The sequence below is a fragment of the Carassius auratus genome, chromosome 7 (genome assembly GCF_003368295.1).
Source record: "Carassius auratus strain Wakin chromosome 7, ASM336829v1, whole genome shotgun sequence".
Classification (NCBI taxonomy): Eukaryota; Metazoa; Chordata; class Actinopteri; order Cypriniformes; family Cyprinidae; genus Carassius; species Carassius auratus.
In genome coordinates, this window is record NC_039249.1 from 33,545,993 (window position 1) to 33,570,460 (window position 24,468).

General features: G+C 41.3%; 3 protein-coding genes across 3 annotated transcripts; all 3 read left to right on the top strand.

Annotated features, from left to right (window-relative positions):
- The first annotated feature begins 17,475 nt into the window (after nucleotides 1-17,475).
- LOC113106541 (histone H1-like) lies at nucleotides 17,476-18,262 on the top strand. Its single transcript, XM_026268615.1, has one exon. The coding sequence runs from the start codon at nucleotides 17,573-17,575 to the stop codon at nucleotides 18,191-18,193; it is 621 nt and encodes a 206-aa protein (XP_026124400.1). The 5' UTR covers nucleotides 17,476-17,572; the 3' UTR covers nucleotides 18,194-18,262.
- A 687-nt stretch (nucleotides 18,263-18,949) lies between these two features.
- LOC113106553 (histone H2A-like) lies at nucleotides 18,950-19,531 on the top strand. The gene has a single exon (XM_026268627.1). It carries the CDS (start codon nucleotides 19,006-19,008, stop codon nucleotides 19,390-19,392), a length of 387 nt encoding a protein of 128 aa, XP_026124412.1. The 5' UTR covers nucleotides 18,950-19,005; the 3' UTR covers nucleotides 19,393-19,531.
- Nucleotides 19,532-20,321: 790 nt separating this feature from the next.
- LOC113106545 (histone H3-like) lies at nucleotides 20,322-20,838 on the top strand. The gene has a single exon (XM_026268618.1). The coding sequence runs from the start codon at nucleotides 20,364-20,366 to the stop codon at nucleotides 20,772-20,774; it is 411 nt and encodes a 136-aa protein (XP_026124403.1). The 5' UTR covers nucleotides 20,322-20,363; the 3' UTR covers nucleotides 20,775-20,838.
- Nucleotides 20,839-24,468: the final 3,630 nt, after the last annotated feature.

Consider the following 24,468-nt stretch of genomic DNA (forward strand, 5'->3'; position numbering starts at 1 on the left):
TAGTTCACTAGCTGCAGCCAACGCCCAAGTCGCTCCCTCCGGAGTATGTAGGCCCTTCCAGCCCACCAACGAGATGACTTCTCAGAAACCAAATCAGCCCCCGCCAGTACTCTGCTTTTTTTCAGTACTGGGGCATTCTTTAAACTGGCGGCTGTCCTGTTGTAGATTTGGCTTTTTGGGGGGTACTCTAGGTTCGGGCCATTCCCGAGCTCGGAGCCCTTCCCCGGACAGCACGCCAATTACGCATACCATACCTCAGCTAATTATATGTAAGCGTGAACTAGTGAATGAGACCGCATACTTGGATGAGGTAGAAAAACTCACATCATGGTGCAAGGACAACTGTCTCTCTCTAGCCCCTTTCACACTGCACGTCGGACCCGGCATATTGCCGGAACATTGCCGGGTCGCCTTCTGTGTGAAAGCAAACACGTCCCGGGATTGATTCCGGCATTGAACCCAGGTTGGGGACCTAGTAACATTGCCGGGTTCAACCTGGGACGAGCACTGTGTGAACAAAAGGCAGATCTAATGCTGTGTCGAAGTGATGAAGCACGTTATCGCGAAACTCTTTTATCAGCTGTTTTGAAGGAAGATCAATGTTTACAACAAAAAATATGTGCAAACTGTAATGAAGCAGGGATCAGTTTGTTCCTCACTTTCCGCGCTGACACCGAGATCGTTCGCCAGCTTAAGTGAAAGTATAACGGGCATAACGTTTTCGACTCGGACATTACACGTCACGCCCTGATGTCACGTGTCGTTACGGGACCGTTACAGTTTGTGTGGGAACGCATGCATAAATCCCGGGTTATCACTGGCAGTGTGAAAGTGCATAATCTAGCGACCCAAGAACAATTGCCGGAACACTTTACATGTGTATTTGCCGGAATCACAGTGTGAAAGGTGCTTCTGAATGTGAGCAAAACTAAAGAACTGATTGTGGACTTCAGGAAGAGACAGCAGCAGCCCTATACTCCTCTTATGATCAGCGGGACCCCTGTGGAGAGGGTGAGCAAACGAGAGCAAACTTCGGGAGGAAGATGCGTTGTCATTAACCCTTTCTAACACTGAAGTTAGTGCTCTGCTGGGTTCTACCCAGAAAGAGCAGGAGATATTTAAGAGTGGCGAAGAAGCTGAAGCTGAGCCGCTCATTTCTCCTGCTCTGCGTATGGGGAGCTGTTAGAGGTTATGGATCACGCCGCGGCAAAATAAAAATAAATTAATTAATTCAAGCTTCAAGTACCTCGGTGTAAACATCTCAGAGGACCTTACTTGGAGTACTCACATTCAAACACAGGTTAATAAAGCCAGGCAAAGACTGTACCATCCACGACAGCTGAGGAAATTCAGGGTCTCATCAACAATCCTGAAAACTTTCTATTCAGGGGCTATAGAAAGTGTATTGACTCAGTGTATCTCAGTGTGGTATGGGAACAGCTCCAGTCAAGACTGCAAAGACCAGCAGAGAGTTGTGCACTTAGCTGAGCGCATTTCAGGGTCTGCTCTCCCCTCTCTGCAGGACATCTACCTCAAACGCTGCAGAAACAGAGCTGTTAAAATCATCAAGGACTCTATCCACCCCAGTAACCGTCTCTTCGCTTTGCTGCCATCTGGAAATCGATTCCGTAGCCTGATGGCAAAAGCCGAGAGACGAGTGTGTGTGTAAAGACCTCTAACACTAGCTTGCTCTATTCTTTTTTATTCTTCTGTTTTCTTTGTATTTATTATATTATTTTAAATTCCATACTACTTGTAGTGTGTTAACCTAACTGAGACTTGTTATAGCACTTACATATCTTTGCTCTTTTTGTTGTTTTTGATTGCTTCCACTGTCATTATTTGTAAGTCGCTTTGGATAAAAGCGTCTGCTAAATGAATAAATGTAAATTTAATGTAAATGTAAGAATACAGTGTACTTCCATGCACATTATTTTCCATCTTATATTTAATTATACAGTATACATCTTTTTAAATATATTTTATTCTTATATTTGTATTGTTTACTCTTATTTCATTCTTTCATAGCTATATATGTATATTTCATCTGTGTTGTATTCTTTAATAATTGCATTGTCCATGGAGTGGACCTGACTCACATTTCACTGCTGGTTATATATGCTCTATATAATTGTGTATATGACGAATACAAATCTTGAATCTTGAATCATGAATATGCAGTCACTTTCGCGTATTCATTAAAGGGGCTAAAGAAAACTATTTTTTAGGGATCACATGCATAGTTATGTCCAATAACAATATAACACGATATAAGAAAAATCAGAGATGGTTTAAATGTCCTATGAAATAACGCTAACCACGTGTTTTAATGTGGTAGAAATTTTGAGTAGATTATTAATTTTTAAAGAGCCACACAGATGGGAAATCAAACATTACCTGTATTACATATGATGTAGCTGTCCATCAGTGTAAATAATGTGCAAAGTAATTCAACCAAAAAGTACACGATTTATAAAGTTATTGGCTTCTAAAGTAAGGAGTCGACTCTGAATCGCTGAAACGAGTCGTTATAGATTTCAAATATTTTGCCCATCTCTATGTACGTCACTAGAACACTTTGCATAATAATCTCCGCCTACCGTCTTAAGAGAAACTGACCTCTGACCTGCACCCCCAACCCCCCCCCCAAACAGACGCTCTGGTTGGTGTGATAGCATCATGTCGACGAGACAGTGTGTTTTTAATTGTAAAGGGAAGTTTGTTTTATTTTCACTGCCAAAGAATGAAGATCAGAAGAACCAATGGCTAAAATTCATTTTTACCACAATACCAGAGCAGTACAACAAATTCCTTTTGCTGTGTTCACAACATTTCACTGATGACTGCTTTTCTAATCTCGGTGAGTTCAAGGCGGGATTTTCAAAGCGTTTGGCCATAAAAGAGTGTTCATTGCCAACTTTATTTGGACCAACAAGCATCTCCGAATCACAACCTGTAAGTATGATTGTGAAGTTATGTGTTTGTTTTTTCTCCCGAGCGTCTTTTCAGTATGTCGCGCTAGCACTATAGCGCTAGCACTATATGTTAATGCTAACGCATTGTTTACCGTGAAGTTGTATGCTCAGTTTGGTTATGTACGTGCTTACATGAGTATGAAAATGTCAGTGTGTGTCATCATTTTTATTACTTGGATGAATGATAAAAGACGTTTAGATATGATGTTTTTCCCTTACGAAAATTAACCATGGTTTTAGTGTGGTAAAGTGTATTAACCATGGTTCCCTGTCAAGGGAACTTCGAACTGCGTCCTCTGAAGGGACACTATGGGGAACACCTCGTCGTGACCCGTGTCTGAAGCATACTTTGAAAAACGCCAACGTGTTGGCCGGCGACAGCCTCTGACGTCGCTGCCGGCGCGACTATAAATATGCGCCCGTAGGACCCGTCACTTATCTTCTTCGTCTTCATTGACTGTTTTGTTTGAAGCGTGCATCTGATAAACGACCAGAACGGTAAGAGCGATCTATTATTGTTATCATGGCATCCACTAGCAAGGCGTTTAAACAGTGTGTGCATCCATGTCAGCGTTATTTGACACCTGATGACACACACAGTCTTTGCGTCTCTTGTTTGGGCGAAGAGCACGTGCGCGATGTCCTTGAGGGGGCAATCTGGGCACACTGCGAGCGTTTTTCTGTGAAAAAGCTCCGCTCTCGTTTGTCATCTGGATCTCGCGGCTCAGGACTCGCCGTGGCCGAGGCACGGAGGAGAATGAGCTCGTGGGGATCACAGGTGGATCTCGCTGAGGAGTGTAGAGAGGGACTTTTCCTCTCACACTCTCCGGCGGCAAACGAGAGCAAACTTCGGGAGGAAGATGCGTTGTCATTAACCCTTTCTAACACTCTAGTTAGTGCTCTGCTGGGTTCTACCCAGAAAGAGCAGGAGATATTTGAGAGTGGCGAAGAAGCTGAAGCTGAGCCGCTCATTTCTCCTGCTCTGCGTATGGGGAGCTGTTAGATGTTATGGATCACGCCGCGGCAAAATAAAAATAAATTAATTAATTAAATAAATAAAACACAAAAAATAAACTTACCAGGGAAGCGTGCCAGTAAGGTAATGTCGCGAGGTAGCCTCGATGAGCATTATTTATCTGACCATAGCCCGCCAGCCCAGGTGAGACTCCCATTACATGCAGATGTCGAAAAGGAATGGAAGAGGCCATTTTTCTCTCGCACCCATCAGTTTCAGCATACGAGTTATGCTGATATCGATGGCATGCACGAGAAACGCTATGAGAGGATGCCCCCTGTAGAAGAGAGCTATCTCTCAGTGGGGGAACATCCTCTCTAAAATCACCCTCTTTGCCATCTAAGCCCTTCCAGGATACATCCCGCTTAAATGGGAAATCATACGCAGCAACAGAGCCCGAACAACAAAGGGGTCCTGGCCCATCTCGATCTGAGGATCGAAGACGGGCGCAGAAGGCTAGCGTCGCAGCTCATGCTCCTCCCCCGCTTGAGGGCAGGGGCAAGAGGAATCACGGGTCACGAAGATGTCAGCAGGGTTTGAGGGATGTGATTCAGACTAGGCAGCACTCTCGTCCGGATCGGAGCGATACCTAGGAGTTCGTCCCTTCCTTTTGGATGTTTTTAACTTCTGTTTTATTTATCCCCTGCCTAATTCCCCTGTAGCCACCAGCGCTCCACCTGATCGGGGTTAGGTGGAAAGTTTCTCACATAACAGTCTCCTATCCTGGACCTGTTATGTTTTTGGTTGGTCCTATTTTCATAGTGACCACCTTACTGAGTGACTCACCTTACTACACCTTACCACTTACTGGTCCGGACCAAAAGGGGGCGCCCCGTAAAGTGGGACTCCAGTACAGGAGGGTGGGTGAGTATGTAACCCTTTTTGCTTATGGGTGTTATGTTGCTGGTGGTTATGTCTACTAACAAACTCTGTGAGTTTCCTTTACAGTGCTCAGTTCCAGCCTTGTGCTCTGGCCACGATCACAGGCTTTCGGCAGGCGGCCGTGCCGCGTGGGTTCACCCCCCCAGGGTGCGACACCCACCGCGGAGCGAATTCCGTGTGCGGGAAGCAAGCTCTCTGCGGTTGCTCGTTCCACACCCCAACCGAGGAGCCTGGCTGATCGTCAGAACTGGCACAGCACTGCAGGGAATTTCATGGATATCCAGCCAGGTCACCCTGAGGGGCCGCCTGGCCGCTTGGCACATCCGGGGAGGTGGTAGTTACGGAGTCTGCCTGTATGTACTGTCTCAGGTGATGCTCCCCTCGCTTGAGGGTTGGAGCTTACCTCTCCCGTGCGATCCAGCGTCTCTGCGATGCTTAGGAACCTTTCTGTACACACGCTAAGCCTGTGTACTGTCTCAAAACCACATGGTGGTCAGTGTGCACGTGAACACTTTGCGCACTGTCTCAAATCCACGTAAGTGGTAAGTGTGCACGCAAGGCTCTGCGCACTTTCTAAAATCCTGTACGGTAAGGGTTACATGCTCTGCTTCGTTCCCTTTATTATGATGATTAGCCCCGAGGTTCCGTGGGCTTCATTCAACCAGTGTGTATTTGTCATACACCCCAAGCATCGCTTCCCTCAACATGAGGGGCTGTGTGGACTCCCGCATATTGTGGTTTTTCAGATAGTAGGCTTCACCAGGTCTCTCTGAAAGCGAGCTCCCACATACTGTGGTTGTCAGGTAGCAGGCCTCACCAGGCCTCCCTGGAGATTTAGCTCCCACATGCTGTGCGTTTCCACTAAAAAAACGAGCTCCCATGGTTTGTGGTTGTCAGGTAACTTTTCTGTACACACGCTATGCCTGTGTACTTTCTCAAAACCACATGGTGGTCAGTGTGCACGTTAACGCTTTGCGCACTGTCTGAAATCCACATAAGTGGTAAGTGTGCACGCAAGGCTCTGCGCACTTTCTGGAATCCTGTACGGTAAGGGTTACGCGCTGCGCTTAGTTCCCTTTCTTAAGATGATTAGCCCCGGGGTTCCTTGGGCTTCATCCAACCAGTGTGTATTTGTTATACACCTCAAGCACCGCCCCTCAACATGGGGGGCTGTGTGGGCAATTCTCGCGGTAGTTTAGCAGCGCTCCCCTTTTCAAAAAGGGTCGCCTATGAGCATGCTGCTCGGAGCTCGGAGTCCTCCTCTCATGGGAGACTGAGTTCTCGGTTTTTTCATCAGAGCGCTCCAGTACTACATACTGTTTTGAGATGCACTGTGAGAGCAGACATCCTGCTGAGGCAGGGGCTGAGGCTCGGGGAATGGCGCCTTCACACCAAGGTGTTGAAGCAGAGTTAGAGAGGTTGGTCAGACCTGGGTGGATCGGTTTTGCGACTCAAGAGAGTGTCACACTATCCCCTCTGGCTTCCTCTGACTCATCCAGCTCCATTGGGGCTGGACGCCATTGTACAGGCGTGGCCGAGGCTTCATCTGTACGTTCCGTCCTCCAATTGCTCTGCTCCCGGGCCATTCCATCTATGAGCTGCTCTATCAGAGTGCCGTGAGAGCCCCTCCTTTGTGACAGGCAAGACTTGATAATAAACAGTGCTAAGTTCTTAGCCGTATCCCTTTAAAGGAATCTTTCGTGATTCCAAGCCTTCAGTTCTACCCCGGGCAGAGGCCCTTCAGGTAAGTTGGGTATGTAGCTTAGGCCTTTGGCCATAAGGGATAATGTCATGGACAGCCGTTGAACCATCCCAGGGGCGACTCCCAGTGAAATGGTAGAGTTGGTACATAGTGTTTGCCATGATTCTGGCCTGCACTCCCCTCAGCATGGCTGCGTGGGTATACTGTTCCCCATAGTGTCCCTTCAGAGAACGCCAGTAGCGACGTCAGAGGCTGTCGCCGGCCAACACGTTGGCGTTTTTCAAAGTATGCTTCAGACATGGGTCACGACGAGGTGTTCCCCATAGTGTCCCTTCAGAGGACGCAGTTCGAAGTTCCCTCTCAGGGAACCATGGTTACATTCGTAACCTGAGACTTTTTTGTGGTGCATTGATTACTATAAGCAAAACCATGGTTTTACCTATGGTTTTGAAAAACCATGGTTATTTTGTGGTTACTATGATTTCACTACAGTAACCCTGTTTTTGTTTTGTTTGTAACTGAAGTAAAACCATGGTTAATTTTAGTAATGGTTAAACTGTAATGTCTATTCAGTTTTTCGCGTTAGCATGTTGTAGTTACACATTGTTTACCGTGTAGTTGTGGGCTCCGTACATGCGGAACAACCAATCAAAACGGACCATGTCAGTTGACCAATCAGAACACAGTATGCTACCGAAAGGTGGGGTTTAATGAAACTGAATCTTTTGAACAGCTTCGTGTGAACCGTTTGGGGATCTCTGAGAATTAAGGTAATTTTAAAATGATATTTTGACAAAATTACAATGTTTTTTTTTTTTTTTTTTTTTTTTTTTACCTGGCATGGATTTAAACCTGTTGTACAGGACTTATAAACAGTGAAAAGAAGCTTAGAATTTTCATCTTACTGGCTCTTTAAATGCATTCACATTAGATCACACATATAATTAGAATAGACAGTGCTGGAGTTCGAGGGTCAAATAAAGATGTTGAGATGTTTTTAAAGGTTTCTTGAAGATGCAAAAAAAATCTATTTTGCTTGCAATATAAAAGTTTTAAAGGTAACAATATAATTAAAAAAGGCAATGGTTGATATACTGTAAAGATGTTTGTAATTGAAAATTGTACTTTGGAAATTAAGCTCTAGTAGTAATACACACTTACAAACAGTTCTAGTGCACATGCAAACATATATGCAGAGAACTACGAAGTTAATGTACATATTTACAGTATTTTTACAGTTATATTGTGTCTGAAGAAATAAATTAAAATAATTTATTCCTTGTGTTAAGTTTAATCTTTAGCATCAGCTAATCTGCTGCTTCATGTCATTCTTCAGTTATCAATTACTGATGTAGTATCAGGGTTGAAGTTAATATACGCTTAGGTCTACTATAAATCCATGCTTGTATCAGATATTGTCTGAGTTGGCTGGAAGAGGGTGAGCAGAATTTGGCTGCCTGTTTCTTTAGGTTGGATAGGCAAAGTTCTTTAAGTGTTTTTTTTTTTATTTTATTTTTTTATTTTTTTATTTTTTTGCTTAGTTCTTAAATGATTTATATTCTTCCAAATTCTGCCAGCATTTTTTTTTTTTTATTCTTAATTCCCACATAAAATAACTAGCCTAAAGAAGACTGTCGTCTTTGTTATGAATCAGGATAAAATCAGGGTATCATCCCAATTGTTTTTTAATTTAGTATTGAAATCTGAAAGAATAAATTAATTTACTTCAAACCTGCACACAGTAAATATAAATAAACCACAAATTATTCTATCAGTGTCAGAAATTTACTTTCCCATTATGAGGAACTGATTTTTATTAACCATTTAAACAGAATTTCATATTAGGCCTATGTATATCATCCTCAATGTTTAATTTATTAAATGCTACTGTTAAATTAGAATACATGTAATATGACAACAGACTGTTACCAATTAAACAAGTATTAATTAAGCCTTCAGAGATAGAAGCAGTGTCTGAAGTTTATTTTAGATGTATTTACAGTTTAATGCTGCTCATGGCTATACATGCATTTACATAGCATTCCAACTTTATAATGAAATGAGATTAATGATTAATACAACATTGTTAACATAGAAATATGTAATGACAAAATGAAATGATAGGCCTACTTTAATATACTTATGAAAGTAATATCTCCACTCGGTGTCTGTTAGTCTCTGTGTTAATAAAGAAGCCTTTTATTCAATCTAATTGTTCAAGATTTGGATTCATTCAGGAATAACTTCAAGTGTTTGTCTTTAATAATTGGTCACTGTATTGTCTATAATAATGAATCTTTCAAAGACTGATTCATATCAGGATTCAGGAATGATACATCACTCGATGCGCTCACTGTGACTTTGGTTTGATGACGTCAAGAACACATTCACATCTGAGAACAATCCTTACTCATCGTGCCACGCAATGTAACTGTTAAAATAATGTAAATATGTAACTTCACATAATTCTGTACATTTGTTTACATGTTTGCATTTAAATAATAAAAACACATGAGCCTCTACTTGCCCTCTGTTCGTTTTCTAACTAATTGTATTTATATAAAAAAAAAAAAAACACTTGTCATAGCATTAGCATTTTATTTATTATTATTTATTTCTAAGGACATTTAAACCATCTCTGATTTTTCTTATATCGTGTCATAATGTTATTGGACATAATTATGCATGTGATCCCTAAAAAAATTGTGTTCATTAGTGACGCATATTGTATAGTCTCTACAGTAATTAATGTTCCAGATATAATTGTTTGTGCTCTGCTTTAACACTGGGTTTTGTTATTGGCCTAAACTATAAATATTTGACTGAAACTTGTTAATGAAACTTTGTTCATGTGATTGTGAAACGTGATTGGTCAACAGTTTGCCAGAATATACCCCGACCCGTCACAAACACTATACGTCCATGTTTTATACACTGGATTAAACATACAAGCACAAAAAGACATGAAAAGCTTAATTCAGTTTCATTGTTTGGTGCGTACAGTGTGCATGCAGAGAGACATGCATACAAAATTAAAGTGTATGTAAAATTGTCATCTCTAAATAATGGTCAGCTATTTCTTACGTGAAACTAAACAGTTGCGAAAGAAATTTAATATGTGGACTTGTCCACACTTATGTTTTCTTTAAAAAAGCAAATTTTTCTCTTAATTTTGGCCTTCTGTCCACATTGAGATGGCGTTTCTATCAAGGAAAACTGAGCTATTTGCCGAAAAACATGAGGGCAGTTGCATTTCAGATCAGACAAAATCTTGAGTGTGTGCAACCTGGACACATCAGTGAATAGTGAGCTCTTTTCATGAATAAAATAATCCTGTCAGAAGAACTGCATACAAATGTATCATATCTGTTCTGTGTGTATCATCTGCAGTGAGCTTTTTTTTTTAGGTTTTGCACATGCACAGAAAGTGAATTTAACATGTTTTTATGTTTTAGTGTGGATGAGACAATGTTTGCAAAACGCTTGAAAATGGATGAAGAGTGTTCCAGATTAATGTAGACATAACATCATATTGGATGTATTATCTGAAAGTGACATGACATTCAGCAAAGTATTGTGACCCATACTCAGAACACGTGCTCTGCATTTAACCCATCCAAAGTGCACACACACAGCAGTGAACACACACACACACTGTGAACACACACCCGGAGTAGTGGGCAGCCATTTATGCTGCATCGCCCGGGGAGCAGTTGGGGGTTCGGTGCCTTGCTCAAGGACACATCAGTCATTGTCTTGAAGGTGGAGAGAGTACGTTCTGTACGTTCACTCCCCCCACCTACAATTCCTGCCAGCCCAAGACTTGAACTCACAACCTTTGGTTTGCAAGTCCAAATCTCTAACTATTAGACCACAACTTCCCTCAACTTCCCCTTTTCTCTTAAAGTGACTGCGTCTAATTTGCTAGCTGCTATCGGTTTCCTTAATGCTAATCCAAGAAATGTGTCGATGTGTGATCCCTCCTGATGGGAATCTCCCGGTTGGCAGAACTGATCTCCTGAGGGCACTTAAGAGAGACGGGCACCATATGATGAGGTGAATACCACTCTTCCCCACAGCAACCCCCAATGACTACAACAACATCCTCATAGAAAGAGAGGTATTACACCATGATCTAACTAGATAAATGAATCGCCAAGAGTTTGCTGCATTTAAAGGGTGAGCGAGAAGAAAGGGTGCTCAACCCTAACCCTAACTCACCACTTATTTTAGCAAAGACAGGGAGAACAAGTGATCTAAAAATGCAGTGTGTCATATGCAAACAACATCAGTCTCCTCAGAGAAAGCAGTTATCTGCAGCAGCGAGCTCTCACTCGGGGGGGAAGAGACTGCAGTGTGGGCTTCCAGACCCAGAGAGAGAGCGCTAGATCTAGGTGAAGAAAAGACGAGCCCATCTCCAACCCATCCGTAGATTCATGTGTGATCCCCGTGATCTCAATCGCTGCTGTGCCTCAGTAGCAATGGGACCGGGACCACAAGATCAAGAACACACTCCTTAAAGCAAAACAAACAAAAAAAACATAAACTGTATATTCCCACCTGTAATGTAGCGCGGGCAGGGTGGAACACACAGTCGAAAATGTTGTCTGCTCTCACCCTTATATGCTTATATTGCATTTTACTTGGACAGACAACAATAAACAGAACTGACACACATGAGCGGTTTGCTGAATGACACTCTTTCCACCGCACGTGTTTTTAAGCTCTCTGGTTTCTACGTCACCTCTCCCATGATGTTTCGGCCATCTATTGGACTCATATCACACCTGATTTAGAGCGTGATCATACTGAAGGCATTCCCAAAGTTTCTTGATGCAGCTCGAGCTCCTGAAGGGGAACCGTTTTTTGGCACAATTTGATGAAAGCCTCAAACAGTTCAGAAAGTCTCGGTTACTACTGTTCAGGCCCAGAGCAACTTTTTTTCCCCCTCTCCTCTTTCCTAATGTTTTGCTGTTATCTCTTCCCCTGTCTACTGTATTATATTGCCTTGTGTCCACATGTGCAATGGCATAAAGTTGAATCTAATCTAACTTTTGTACCTTTTGTGCCCATTCGGGTTTGGTGTAGGCATCCCTGTAATGCAGCTACTGTAGGAGAATACTAACAACATTGACTGGACATTCTTTAGCCACTCAGTTGAACTGGAATGGCTCAAACCAAAAGAGACCTTTTCAGAACCTGCTGTTTCATGTTGGCCAGGAATCCTCAAATCTGTCTTGCGAAATTCAGTTTCCTGTAGTTTTTATTTGTATAGATACATACCTGATTCCAAAAACATTGGGACACTGTACAAATTGTGAATAAAAAACGCAATGCAATGATGTGTAAGTTTCAAATTTCAAATATTGTATTCGTAATTCAACATAGATGACATATCAAATGTTTAAATTGAGAAAATTTAGCATTTTAAGGGAAAAATAAGTTGATTTTAAATTTCATGGCATCAACACATCTCAAAAAAGTAAATATCTTTAAAATATATTTCGCAGTAATTCCTCTGCTCCGTTCAGAACAGAATAACTTGTAACACTCTTAGAAGAAAATGCTCAAAAATTAACCTTTTGAGGTTCCTGGAGATTGCAACTGTGGGGGAACCTTAAAGGTTCATTTTTTTACCTTTTTAATACAATTTTAAAGCAATATTTTGGACATTACTATTATTATTATTATTATTATCCCAATTCACAACACAGACACAACCTGTAATTGTATATGAAAGTATATTTTAATTAATGTTTATATACCTACAAAAGGTAATCACAGTACATCACTGAGGAAAATATATATTAAAACTAATAAATGCTCTCTTTCAAACAAACAAATAAACAAATAAATGAATAAATAGTAATAATACTGTTTACAACAATTAATATAATTTATTTACATCACCTCTGATCAATTCTTTACCAAAAAATATTAGCTGGAAAAAAACATAAATATTAAAAAAAAAAATAATAATAATAATAGTAATGTTTACAAGACCGTGTAATATCATCTAATATCATGTTTTTACATCCCCCGCCACATACACATATATACATATACACATTTAGTTAAATAAAGTATTTGCCATTTTAATCACGGTAGGTGGCATTTTGGTTTCGGCATTATGACACATTAAATACTTTTCAATGAATTTCAGGGTGTTTCTCATCTTTGAAGCATACTCAATGTTGAAATGAAATGTGTTGCCATTAGAACAACTAGAGCCATGGTGATGTCATCTACTTCACAGATCTTCTCCCCTTCCATCATTACTTCAATTACAGACTCTAGGCACGTCTTTTTATACATAGCATGGGATTGGGCATGCTTGGTTCCTAAACAAAAACAGGATAATATTATATATGGTATAAAAATTTTAGCATCTAAAATGTGATGTATGATTTTCTTTATTTTTATTTTTTTTTATTTTTTTTTCATTTTTTTTGTCCAAATGTTCCCAAAATGTTTCCAAAATTTGCCACTAAGAAATCTGTGACTTTGTGACATAGGTGTGAATACATTTAAAGCAAACACGTTGCTTATGTTATATAGTGGAACCTCAACACAGTCAAAGAGAAGGGGCAGAAAAACAGATTTTATTTTTTTTAATGTTAAGTGGATGGATATATATACCTCATCGATGATCTCCTTAAAGGCAGGGTAGGTAAAACATGTATAAAAAACTTTTTTTCCAAATGTGTTTAAACTTTATTTATATATCAATACATAATTAAAATGTAAGTACTCTGGAAAAGAAAGTATAAAAATCGAGTGTCTGTAGACCTCTAACGACTGTTTTAAAGACAGCTCATTATTTCCATTCACACCACCCCCTCCCTTCTGGGCGCCTTCTAAAGCCACGCCCCCAAAACACATGAACGCGCGACTCCGACCACTGAGCTGGAAGACGCATTATTTACCTGAGACGAGCGGAGAGGAAGGAGCAGAGTGCATGTAGTGAAATCATGTCAGAATCACATGTAATAAAAATAACTTTATAATTATGAAGATAAACAAACAAGATGTATTTTAGTACTCACTATCAAGCTAGCATATTAATATTGGTAAAGTTTAAAATATATATTTTTTGATTCGCTAACGAGCTAGTTATCTATAAGGCAAAGCTAAAAACAGGTTGCATGATACACGTTTTTCCATTACCATCATTTACACTGTGATGAAGATGAATTTCGTGTAAGATTCATAACATATACGTTGTTCTGCATGTAAGAGTTTCCATGATGAAAGCATTGTTGACTCTGATGAGGACTAACGTTACACTCCAGAGACAAGTACCGCATCGTCAGCTCGAGGACAGGTCCGGGGTCGAGGGCGAAGCAGAGGAGGTCGTGCAAGAGGCCGTGCAACTAGGGTCCGAGGAAGTAGAGGCCGAGGACGGGGTGGTTGAAGTGCAGGGCAGGGCAAGGAGCACTTGAGTTCCCTCAGTTCCAGCCATCGCTGGAAAGGCACGCCGATATTAACTCGCGTTTTATTTCTTTGTTTATCCAAAGACTTTTTGTTCATTGCCTTTTCTTGTACTGTTACGGTCTTCCTTTTTTTGCCTGGTTTGCCTTCACTAACTGCATAGGCCGGTACAGTGAATTTTGCTTGCTGTTTCTCTGCCATTGTTTTGGTATTCCTAGGATCCGTGCCTCTTGAATTCCTCAAATCAAACGTGCGTACGCAAGTGGGCAGGTCATGTGTGGCAAAAGGGTGGTTGCCATGGTTGCGAGAGAGTGACAGTTGCCTAAGCCAATCCTATGTTTCGTGCCGAAAGGAAATAATGAGCTGTGTTTAATACAGATTAAACGGTCTAGAGTCACTCGATTTTTATACTCTTTTTATCAGAGTACTTACATTTTAATTATGCATTGATATAAATAGAAAGTTTAAACAAATTTGGAAGAAAGTTGTTTATAAATTTCTTACCTACCCTGCCTTTAAATAAAAGTGGAAGCAACCTTTAATGTAAAATTGAGAAAATGTCCACAAACATTGTTTTATCTTTATTATGATTTGAATATTATTATCTATAAAAACAGGGATTGATTGATTCAATTCATTCATTCAGTACCTTTATGCGCCAAATCAACATGTTTTTTTTTTTTTTTTTTTTTCTCGCTTCAGCCAACTCTTTACGAATATCCACCTGACTTCTCTTCTCTGGCACTCATTAATAACTTTCTGTGCCACCAGGTCAAGATTTTTCAGAACATTTTGTTCAATGTTTGCATCCAGTCTGCTTTCAAACTCCAATACAAGCTGTTGACAAACAAACAAACAATAAATACAATTAAAAAATAATTTGGGCAAATGTTTACTTTGACCTTAAAATTCGGAAACTATTCACTTACAACAGATGTCGTTTTAAGAGCTGGATATCGCGATAGTATATTTTTTGTATATATATATATTTAGTGATGTTTCTTGTATTCTTCCCTCTCATTCCTTGTCCTTGCCATGCAGTCCTGTAAAAGTCGGATATTTGGTGTCTTCTTTGAGCATTCTGTTCTCATTTTCTCCAAGTGGATCCCTAAGCTGTAATCATCTTCTCCTGACTCAGCCCAGACACAAGCACTTATTTATTAACAGTTACAGTGTATGTCCCTTCACTACTTTCATAATATTAGTGAATAATATTGAATCCTGCTGAAACAAAGATCATTACTCATCTCTCAAACCATCAGAAGTTCATGCTGGTTTAAACTTGTCACGCCAATAACACTTCTACCCTTAACCATGCAGCTCTCTTTACATTCTCCATGCATTTTGACTGTAGCCTGTTCTGATACAGGTGCAACTTGATACTATATACACAATAAGAACAATAACATGTTGATAACTGTATAATAATAATAATGATAATAATAATAATAATAGTAATAATAATAATAATAATAAAATAAATGCAAAATTTAACCTCACTCTAATAGATACATATACATAGATCGATAGATATACAAATGAGATTAGTAACTTTAGTAACTCACAAAGAAAGAGAAGGAAACATGACATATCTGTATGGGGTGGAGAAATTACTTTTACTTTCACATGTAATAAAGATTGACTGCACTTTACAGGAACAGCCCGGAGGAGTATATCATCTTTTCAATTATACACAAAGCTAGGTGTGTGTCAAGGAAAAGAAGCCTTAGACCGCACGTCTAAACATGTATTTGAACATGATTATACTCACCGAGTGATTGCACCACAATCTCTCTAAATAAAGATGTAATCCGTCAGTCGAGATGTGTGTGTGTGTGTGTGTTTGTGTGTGTGAGGGAGAGAGAGAGAGAGAGAGAGAGAGAGAGAGAGTGTGATTATTTTAGCACTTTGTGGTGGTCAATAACCAGGAAAACGGCAGCTTTGTGGATAAAATTATGTATAAACACACAAAATAAATAAATAAATAAGTGAAATATTGTTACATTTTATATGATCATTGATCCCTCTTTCAGAAGTAATCTTTGCACAACTCCAGCACTGAACTGACCCTCGTTTGTGAGGCAGACCGGTGTAAAATGTTATGTAGATCATTTTTATGTAAACAGGGACACGTCGTAATGGGAAACCCGACACAGCAATAATTAACCTCTCCTCTATTTTACTTGGGAACTAATGTGGTCACAACCAAAGTTTACAGGTCTGTGTTCTCTGGAGTCCTCTGAAGCGGTGGACTTCCGTGTTTCACCGGATTTGTGTATAGCACTCTGTGACTGTTACATTTACATTCAATCATTTAGCAGACACTTTTAGTCAAAGGGACTTACAAATGAGAACAACAGTTAGTCTAGCTCACTACACTATGTTTGTATTGTTATTAATATTTTAAAATAATATAGAGTAGACTAGAAATTAAAAGGTAAGTGCTAGTATCAGAGGGACTGTTTTTAGGAGGATTCACTCGAAATACTCTTTGCTTCACATCTAGCACCGAGTCTGGTGTTGAAATGGGTCTCTGATTATTTGTTAAATCAAATTAACATTTGCTGGACATTTTGATATATGCCTCTAGATTTTACAAAGTCTTTGATTTCCATATTTACTATAGTAAAACAAAATGATCAGTATTACAGTCACACTTCATGTCTTCAGCATGCAGTAATGTCTGTTTCTCTTGCCTCAACACTGATCCACTTCCTAAATTACAACAAACAGTCATAGACATATATTGGTCATATATAATAAATTACTTTATTACAAATTAATATTTGATATAGGGTAAGTGGTCAAAATACAGTAAGAAAATGATCTGCGTGGTGTTTCTTAAAGGATGGAGTCTTTCCATGTGACGGAAACGATTTAAGAAAAATAACCTTCTTACAGCTCACTTTATTCATCAGTCATTAAGATGCATTTACTGAAATAATACATAAGTGATCAGATATACATTATTATAACAATTGTTGTTGTTAATTTAATGAAAAATATCTCTCATATTAGTATTTCATGTAGTCTATCAGCTAAATAAAGGACGAGGAGCCCCGGACCTGTGTGTGCTTCAAGCTGCACAAAACTACAGCTGTATCAAACACTGCACACCACACTCACTGATGCTCATTCAATTAAACCACTCTCGAACTGTTTCTGAAACACACAGAGGACGATTTCGGTCTTTCTTCAACCTTTAACACTTAAATAAAGCATTAGATTTACACGCGGCTCTGTTCCGTGGCTGATGCTCGCCTCGAGTTTGATCTGACCGGGGCAAAACCAACATTTCCTCGCCGCGGGTTTTAGTCTCCACAGAAAGTCAAGAACCTCTGCTTGATGCTGACTTTGTTTCTACTGCGGTAATCTTTTTTAACACTCGAGTTTTGCCCCTAAATGTAGGAGAAGAAAACACAAGCGCGAGCGGCTCTCGGAGGCGCGCAGACAGATAGCGGGCGGGTTGAGTCTATAAGGTTCTCATGTGTTGTTTAAGAGCGCAGCGCTGCTCGAGCGACACTCATTGAACTCAGTGTTTGAAAGACTGTGATTCCTCTCCGAGAAATGGCAGAAACCGCTCCAGCAGCCGCCGCTCCGCCGGCCAAAGCGCCCAAGAAGAAGTCCGCCGCCAAAGCCAAGAAAGCAGGTCCCGGCGTCAGTGAACTGATCCTCAAAGCCGTGTCCGCGTCCAAGGAGAGGAGCGGAGTGTCCCTCGCCGCCCTGAAGAAAGCTCTCGCCGCCGGCGGCTACGACGTGGAGAAGAACAACTCCCGCGTCAAGCTCGCCCTCAAGAGCCTGGTGACTAAAGGCGCCCTGCTGCAGGTCAAAGGGACCGGCGCCTCCGGCTCCTTCAAGATCAGCAAGAAGCAGACCGAGACCAAGAAGAAAGCGGCTCCTAAAGCCAAGAAGCCCGCGGCCAAGAAACCCGTTGCTGCCAAGAAGCCCAAGAGCGCAGCTGCAAAGAAGCCCGCCGCTAAGAAATCCCCCAAGAAGGCCAAGAAACCCGCCGCCGCTAAGAAGGCCACAAAGAGCCCCAAGAAGGCGACGAAGAGCCCCAAGAAAGCGAAGAAGCCCGCGGCGCCCAAGAAAGCAGCCAAGAGCCCCAAAAAGGCCAAGACCGCCAAACCCAAGACGGCAAAGCCTAAAACTGCCAAGCCTAAAAAGGCAGCTCCCAAGAAGAAATAAAACTCTTCTGTTTTCTTCCCCAACGGCTCTTTTCAGAGCCACCCACAAACTCTGAAGAAAGAGCAAAAAGAAAGGCTTGCACTAGCCTTTCAAAAAATTGTGTATACTTGTCTGTTTTTTAATACTTATTTTACAATATAACAATACCAATAGGCCCTTTTAACACTAGCTGGCTCTGATTATTATTATTATTATTTTTTCTTAGCGTTAAAATAAAAATGTAAAATAAATAAATAAATAACCTTTCTATATGTACTGTGTTAAGATAACTGAGACGTATGTCATTCCTCTTTTGATGATTTTGATTGCTTCCATTGTCTTCTTTTGTAAATCAAATTGGATAAAAGCATCTGCTAAATGTAAATGTAAGTAATTATTATAAGACTGCATCTGAGTCTACCTGACTGGAAATGTTTTACATGTTGACTGCATTTAGAAAAAAGAAAACAAATTATTTACGTTTATTAATATAAACGGCTTTAATGGATCAGCAATCTCAATTTAATTAAGTTGGAAAACAATATAATTTTTTTTTTGCACACACATAAAATATATCCCAACACCCCAAAACAATGCCTTCAATGTTTTCTGTCGTCGTGTGTTTATTAATCTGAAATGCTGCTCAGTCCGCGCGCAGATGTGGAGGCGTGGCTTTGTCGGTGGATGTTGGAGGGAAGTTCAGTGATTTGTTTAAAATCTTACAAGGTCTAAACCAATGGGCGACTGTCACGCGCTTTTAAAAGCAGAACAACGGTCATCATTAGGTTATTATTTCTTCTCTTTACTAAAGTTGAAGTATCTTGTAATCGAAGATGAGCGGAAGAGGCAAAACCGGGGGCAAAGCGAGAGCGAAGGCCAAGACTCGCTCCTCCAGAGCAGGGCTGCAGTTCCCCGTCGGTCGTGTTCACAGACTTCTCCGCAAAGGGAACTACGCAGAGCGCGTCGGTGCCGGAGCTCCCGTCTATCTGGCGGCTGTGCTCGAGTATCTGACCGCTGAGATCCTGGAGTTGGCTGGAAACGCCGCGAGAGACAACAAGAAGACACGCATCATTCCCCGTCACCTGCAGCTGGCGGTGCGCAATGACGAGGAGCTCAACAAACTCCTGGGTCGAGTGACCATCGCTCAGGGCGGCGTGCTGCCCAACATCCAGGCCGTGCTGCTGCCCAAGAAGACCGAGAAACCCGCCAAAGCCAAGTAAACCGAGTCCGCTCTGCTTCTCCAACACAAAGGCTCTTTTAAGAGCCACACACTTCATCTGACAGAGAGCAATTTACTTTAGTTTTTTTTCATGATACACCATGCAGACTATTTGAAATAAATACATATACGTTCACTTACGTACTTGATTGTTTTAATTGAACGTTTATCAAACGGGAATGGTGTAAATCCAATTTCTTTTGCTAGTGTTGTGTTAAAGGTTCTGGAAATAATCATGCAAGGTGTTTATCTTGATAACAGTCAGCTTGGCTTGAAGTCTATGAAGGAAGGCGTAGAACTGTACAAAAGTCATAACTAGATTTATCGATGCTTTTGATCGCTCGTCAAAGTAAAGTATTAAAAATATAATAAAATATAAAAAAAAGATTGTTATATTGTACATTTCTTTATGCTGCTGCCTTGTGGTTAGGTTTAAAAGAGAGTTCCGTGAAAGTTTCAGGATGCTTACAATGACTGTGTGAGGATCCTGCTGAAAACACAAGATGGAGCAGAGTATGTGATCTGTTGTGTAAGGATAAAGTACGATGCTTTAATTATACATTTATTCTCTGTTGGATGATTTACAGAAAGCTATTATGATGCTGTTGTCAAAACTTAAATCAGTTACCAATGAGAAAGTGTTTTTTATTTTATTGTAACCGTATTTTATGTTTTGCTGAGAGACCTTGATTCTGAAAATAAAGTTGAATTAATATATAAATGAATGATGCGTAAAGTACTAAACAGAACAAAGCATTTTGAGCGGGAAACACAGACAGCCCCGTTTGAACACAGAAGCGGCGCATTCATTGGCTAGCAGTCATGGGCAGAGGTCAGACATCAGCCAATCACAAGCCTCTGCACCCTACTGACGCTGTAAGCTCGTGACCGTATGACGCTTTAAAACCAGAGGCATGAGACGGAGAAGCATTTTCTACGTGCTAAGAACGGAGAGAGAAGTTGATCGTAGCGATGGCAAGAACCAAGCAGACCGCTCGTAAATCCACCGGTGGCAAAGCCCCGAGGAAGCAGCTCGCTACTAAAGCCGCCCGGAAGAGCGCCCCAGCCACCGGCGGCGTCAAGAAGCCCCACCGTTACAGGCCCGGGACCGTGGCTCTCCGAGAGATCCGCCGCTATCAGAAGTCCACCGAGCTGCTGATCCGCAAACTGCCTTTCCAGCGTCTGGTGCGAGAGATCGCTCAGGATTTCAAGACGGACCTGCGCTTCCAGAGCTCCGCTGTCATGGCCCTGCAGGAGTCCAGCGAGGCTTATCTGGTCGGTCTGTTCGAGGACACCAACCTGTGCGCCATCCACGCCAAGAGAGTCACCATCATGCCCAAAGACATCCAGCTGGCCCGCCGCATCCGCGGAGAGCGCGCTTAAACCCGCCGCTGACAAACACCCCAAAGGCTCTTTTAAGAGCCACACACACCGCACTGAACGAGACAGTTTCCACCGTAATGATGCTTATAACAAAAAGAACCGATAGGAAGTAATACTGCTTTCATAGTTTCATATTTCCTGATTTTTACCAATTCTAATATCTCATTACTACAACAACGATGATCTGCAAGTCAAAGCATCTGACAAATACATGAATGTGTAAATATGATCTTTTTAATATGTGATCAATCACGGAAAGTAGGGACACAAGTCGGTTCTGGGGTATTTTGAGTTATTCACAGATTCTAAAAGTGTAGTCTCCAAGCTTTCCAACGATGGAAATCTGATAATATTTGGAGAAGTTGTGGCCATTTGAAGGTAGGCACTCAAAAAAACACAAAATGGTGAAAAATGGCCTCTAAACATTGTGCAGTTCTCATCTGCTGGGATTGACAATAGGGCTCATTTACATCTCATTTAGATAAGCCACACCCCCTGTAAAGCTGCATGCTTGCATAGCAACGACACACACAATGGGAAAAATCGCACCGCATACTATTAATAATAAAGGAGAATGTGCATTGTAAATGTCAGTAATTTATCTTTTTTGACTTTTATAAAAATGATTTAGAGGCTGAAATATGTCAGGACTTTTTGAACAGGATTCTGTGATAACCGTGATCATTTTGGTCATAATAATCATGAAATAAAATTTTCATGCCATTTCATCTCTAGTTATGATCAACTATGATAAACTAAAATCAACTATAATTATATGTTTTTATAGTATAATATGCAAAGTACAATTTTCTATAATAAAATGTTTTATCTTTGATTCTGTTCTTTTCTCTGACAAATTACCTCACGTGGGAAACACTTAACGCAACACGTAAATCATGCATAGTCCACGAAGTGTTGGCGAAACAACACATTATATAGGAAGACCGTCGATAGGGGGCAGATCTGCTCCGTCGCGCAGTAGCTGATATTCGACAGGTTGTGCATCACGATGAGTTTTTGCAAGCACCACACCTGGTCTCTTGGCGTCAAAGCTGTGACAGAATAAGCACATAAGACATTTTCATGAGTTCACACTTACATATAATTAGCTGAAGTATTATAGTGCATATTTGGCGTGCTGTCCGGGGAAGGGGCTCTGAGCTCGGGAATGGCCCGAACCTAGAGTACCCCCCAAAAAGCAATAGCGCAAAGGACGGCCGCCAGACTAAGGACCCCCCACAATAGCTTGACTGATTTTTTTTTTTTTTTTTTTAAAGCAGGTCGGAAGGGCCTATATGTACTCCAGTGATTGCAACTTTACCTATTGGAGAAATAGGCACCACCGGCCGGACTATGTGATTTAGGGTGGCCGGTCGGGGGGGGTCAAGCCGTTGCACAACCGGAGCACCTCACTGCATTGGAACGGATGAGCCCCACCGGCCGATAGCGGAGGAGCGACGTGATTGGATTGGCCGACCAGGAGGGCCCGAGTTGTCTCGCCCGGAATAGGTCACGGTGTTGGCGTACGGGCCCTACTGGCTAATGAGCCCCTGCTAGTCAGTGGGCAACCAGGGCAGATACCTAACCGAGAGGACTCATGAAGCCTCCGACTGGAGATCAAGACTCAGGACGACGGACGTGTAAGTCCTCTCTGGTTGAGCAGATAAACAGCTTTGGGCTGCCGACAAAGAGGACTCTTGCAACACCCAACGGGAGATCAATACTCACGGCACCGAACGGATAAGTCGGTTGCCATTAATCAGCGATATGGCCATTGTCAATCATCATCTTGTCAGTGCGTGAGATTGACGATACGTATACGTATGTAATCGTGCTTGGGTAGAGGAAGAAAGAGACTCTGTTCTTGTCATGGCATGACTTTTTGCTGTTTTAAATCATGCGGGTGGAAGAAAGAGAGCCTATGGAATCACCGATAGTCTAAAAGAATATACTGTCAGATGCACTGATAAACTGATGTTAAATATGAAATGATTATATTTAAAACAGCTAGTTCATGTAATCGGGTACTACGGTCATCTCGCTTGTCTTGTGAAAAATTTGCCGCATCTGCACACGGAAGTTATCTATTTAAATGATCTGGAAATCGGTCAATGGTGAAACAATAGAGGATTTCATTTAAAGTTTAACAATTAAACCCTAATATGGACGTAAACGAACATGTTAAATATAGTATTCTAAACCGGTAAATATATTTGGAGCAAGGTTTAGTTGAAACTGATGCATTGATCGTACGCGCTCCGGACCACGCGCCTCATGATGAGACCGACACAACACCACAGAAACAAAAGAATGAGATGCATTCTAACATAACTGAGGCATTAAACTTAGTTAGTGATGCTTGTTAAAATATTGCGCATACCAGTTTACTTGTTACAGTGCAATGAAATACCTTGTATCTGCAGACGATGTACGTCTGTTTGTGGATTGAGACTTCTTCATCGCCTACAGGCTCGAATCATCCTGGCAAGCGTGAAATGAAATAACGGAGCAGTTTGGTAGCTGAATTGTAGTGGCCGCCTAATAATAATAGGAGAATGAGTCTAATATCGTCTTGACTATAATCGATACGTAATACTATCACCACCACCTAGGATGGATGGGCATAACTTGGAAGCGGAGGTGATGTCGACTTTTGCCAGAAGAGAATCAACGACCCATTGAATGATGAAAAAGGATTTTTTTTTTTTTTTTTGAGGAGATACAGAAAAGGCTCCTGCAGGAGCAGACACTACTGCGGCATTGAGGAGATACAGAAAACAGATAAGTAAAGGGGAGCATGAGAAGAAGAGGAGAGATAGCTGCTTTGGCCGCCTGCAGGGCTTGCTAACCCATCCAAGTGCACACATACAGCAGTGAACACACACGCCATGAACACACCCCCGGAGCAGTGGGTAGCCATTTATGCTGCAGCGCCCGGGGAGCAGTTGGGGGTTCGGTGCCTTGCTCAAGGACACCACGGTCATGGTATTGCCAGCCCGAGATTCGAACACATGACCCTAGGGTTAGGGGTCAAACTCTCTAACCACTAGGCCCATCTTCCCCCTCCTTGGCTGTGGGAAGAGTAGACAGGTTAGTAACATTTGATGGGGCAACCTAAAAAATTAATGCCTAGTCTACTGTGTTGCCAGCTTAGCGATTGGTTGCCTAATTTGACAATTCCTTAAGCCTTTGTCCACATTAGTACGTTCCTGTTGGAAAAGCATCATTCCTCTTGTTTTGGCCTTCCAGCCTTTTTAAGCAGCCTCCAAAACGGATAAATTTGGAACAATGGTTTCACATTGTAGTATAGACTTTGGAAACAGAGGCTTCTGAAATCAATGAACATCATAGTCTTGTAAAACATACCTATACACAGGATTATGGCAATAACGTTAATTGCGGTTATGTGCTATTCACTTCCAAGCAGTTTCTAAAGATATTTACTTGCATGCTTTTCATATTATAGACCTAGAAAGACAACAATTTTTACTCACACTTGCTGTCCTGCGGCAAAACGAGGGTAGTGGTGTATTAGATAAATTCTAAGCGATCACGCCAGTAAATGGTGAAATATATCCCTAAATAAATTGATCCTGCCAGAATAGTTGCATGAAACTTATGTCTGTGTGAGGTTTAAACATGCACGGTAAGGCAGATAATATCTTTGGACATTTCAGTGTGGATGACGACTATG

Excerpts from the sequence above, each read along its gene's own strand:
- LOC113106545 (XM_026268618.1), top strand. The coding sequence starts at position 20,364 with ATGGCAAGAACCAAGCAGACCGCTCGTAAATCCACCGGTGGCAAAGCC.
- LOC113106553 (XM_026268627.1), top strand. The coding sequence starts at position 19,006 with ATGAGCGGAAGAGGCAAAACCGGGGGCAAAGCGAGAGCGAAGGCCAAG.
- LOC113106541 (XM_026268615.1), top strand. The coding sequence starts at position 17,573 with ATGGCAGAAACCGCTCCAGCAGCCGCCGCTCCGCCGGCCAAAGCGCCC.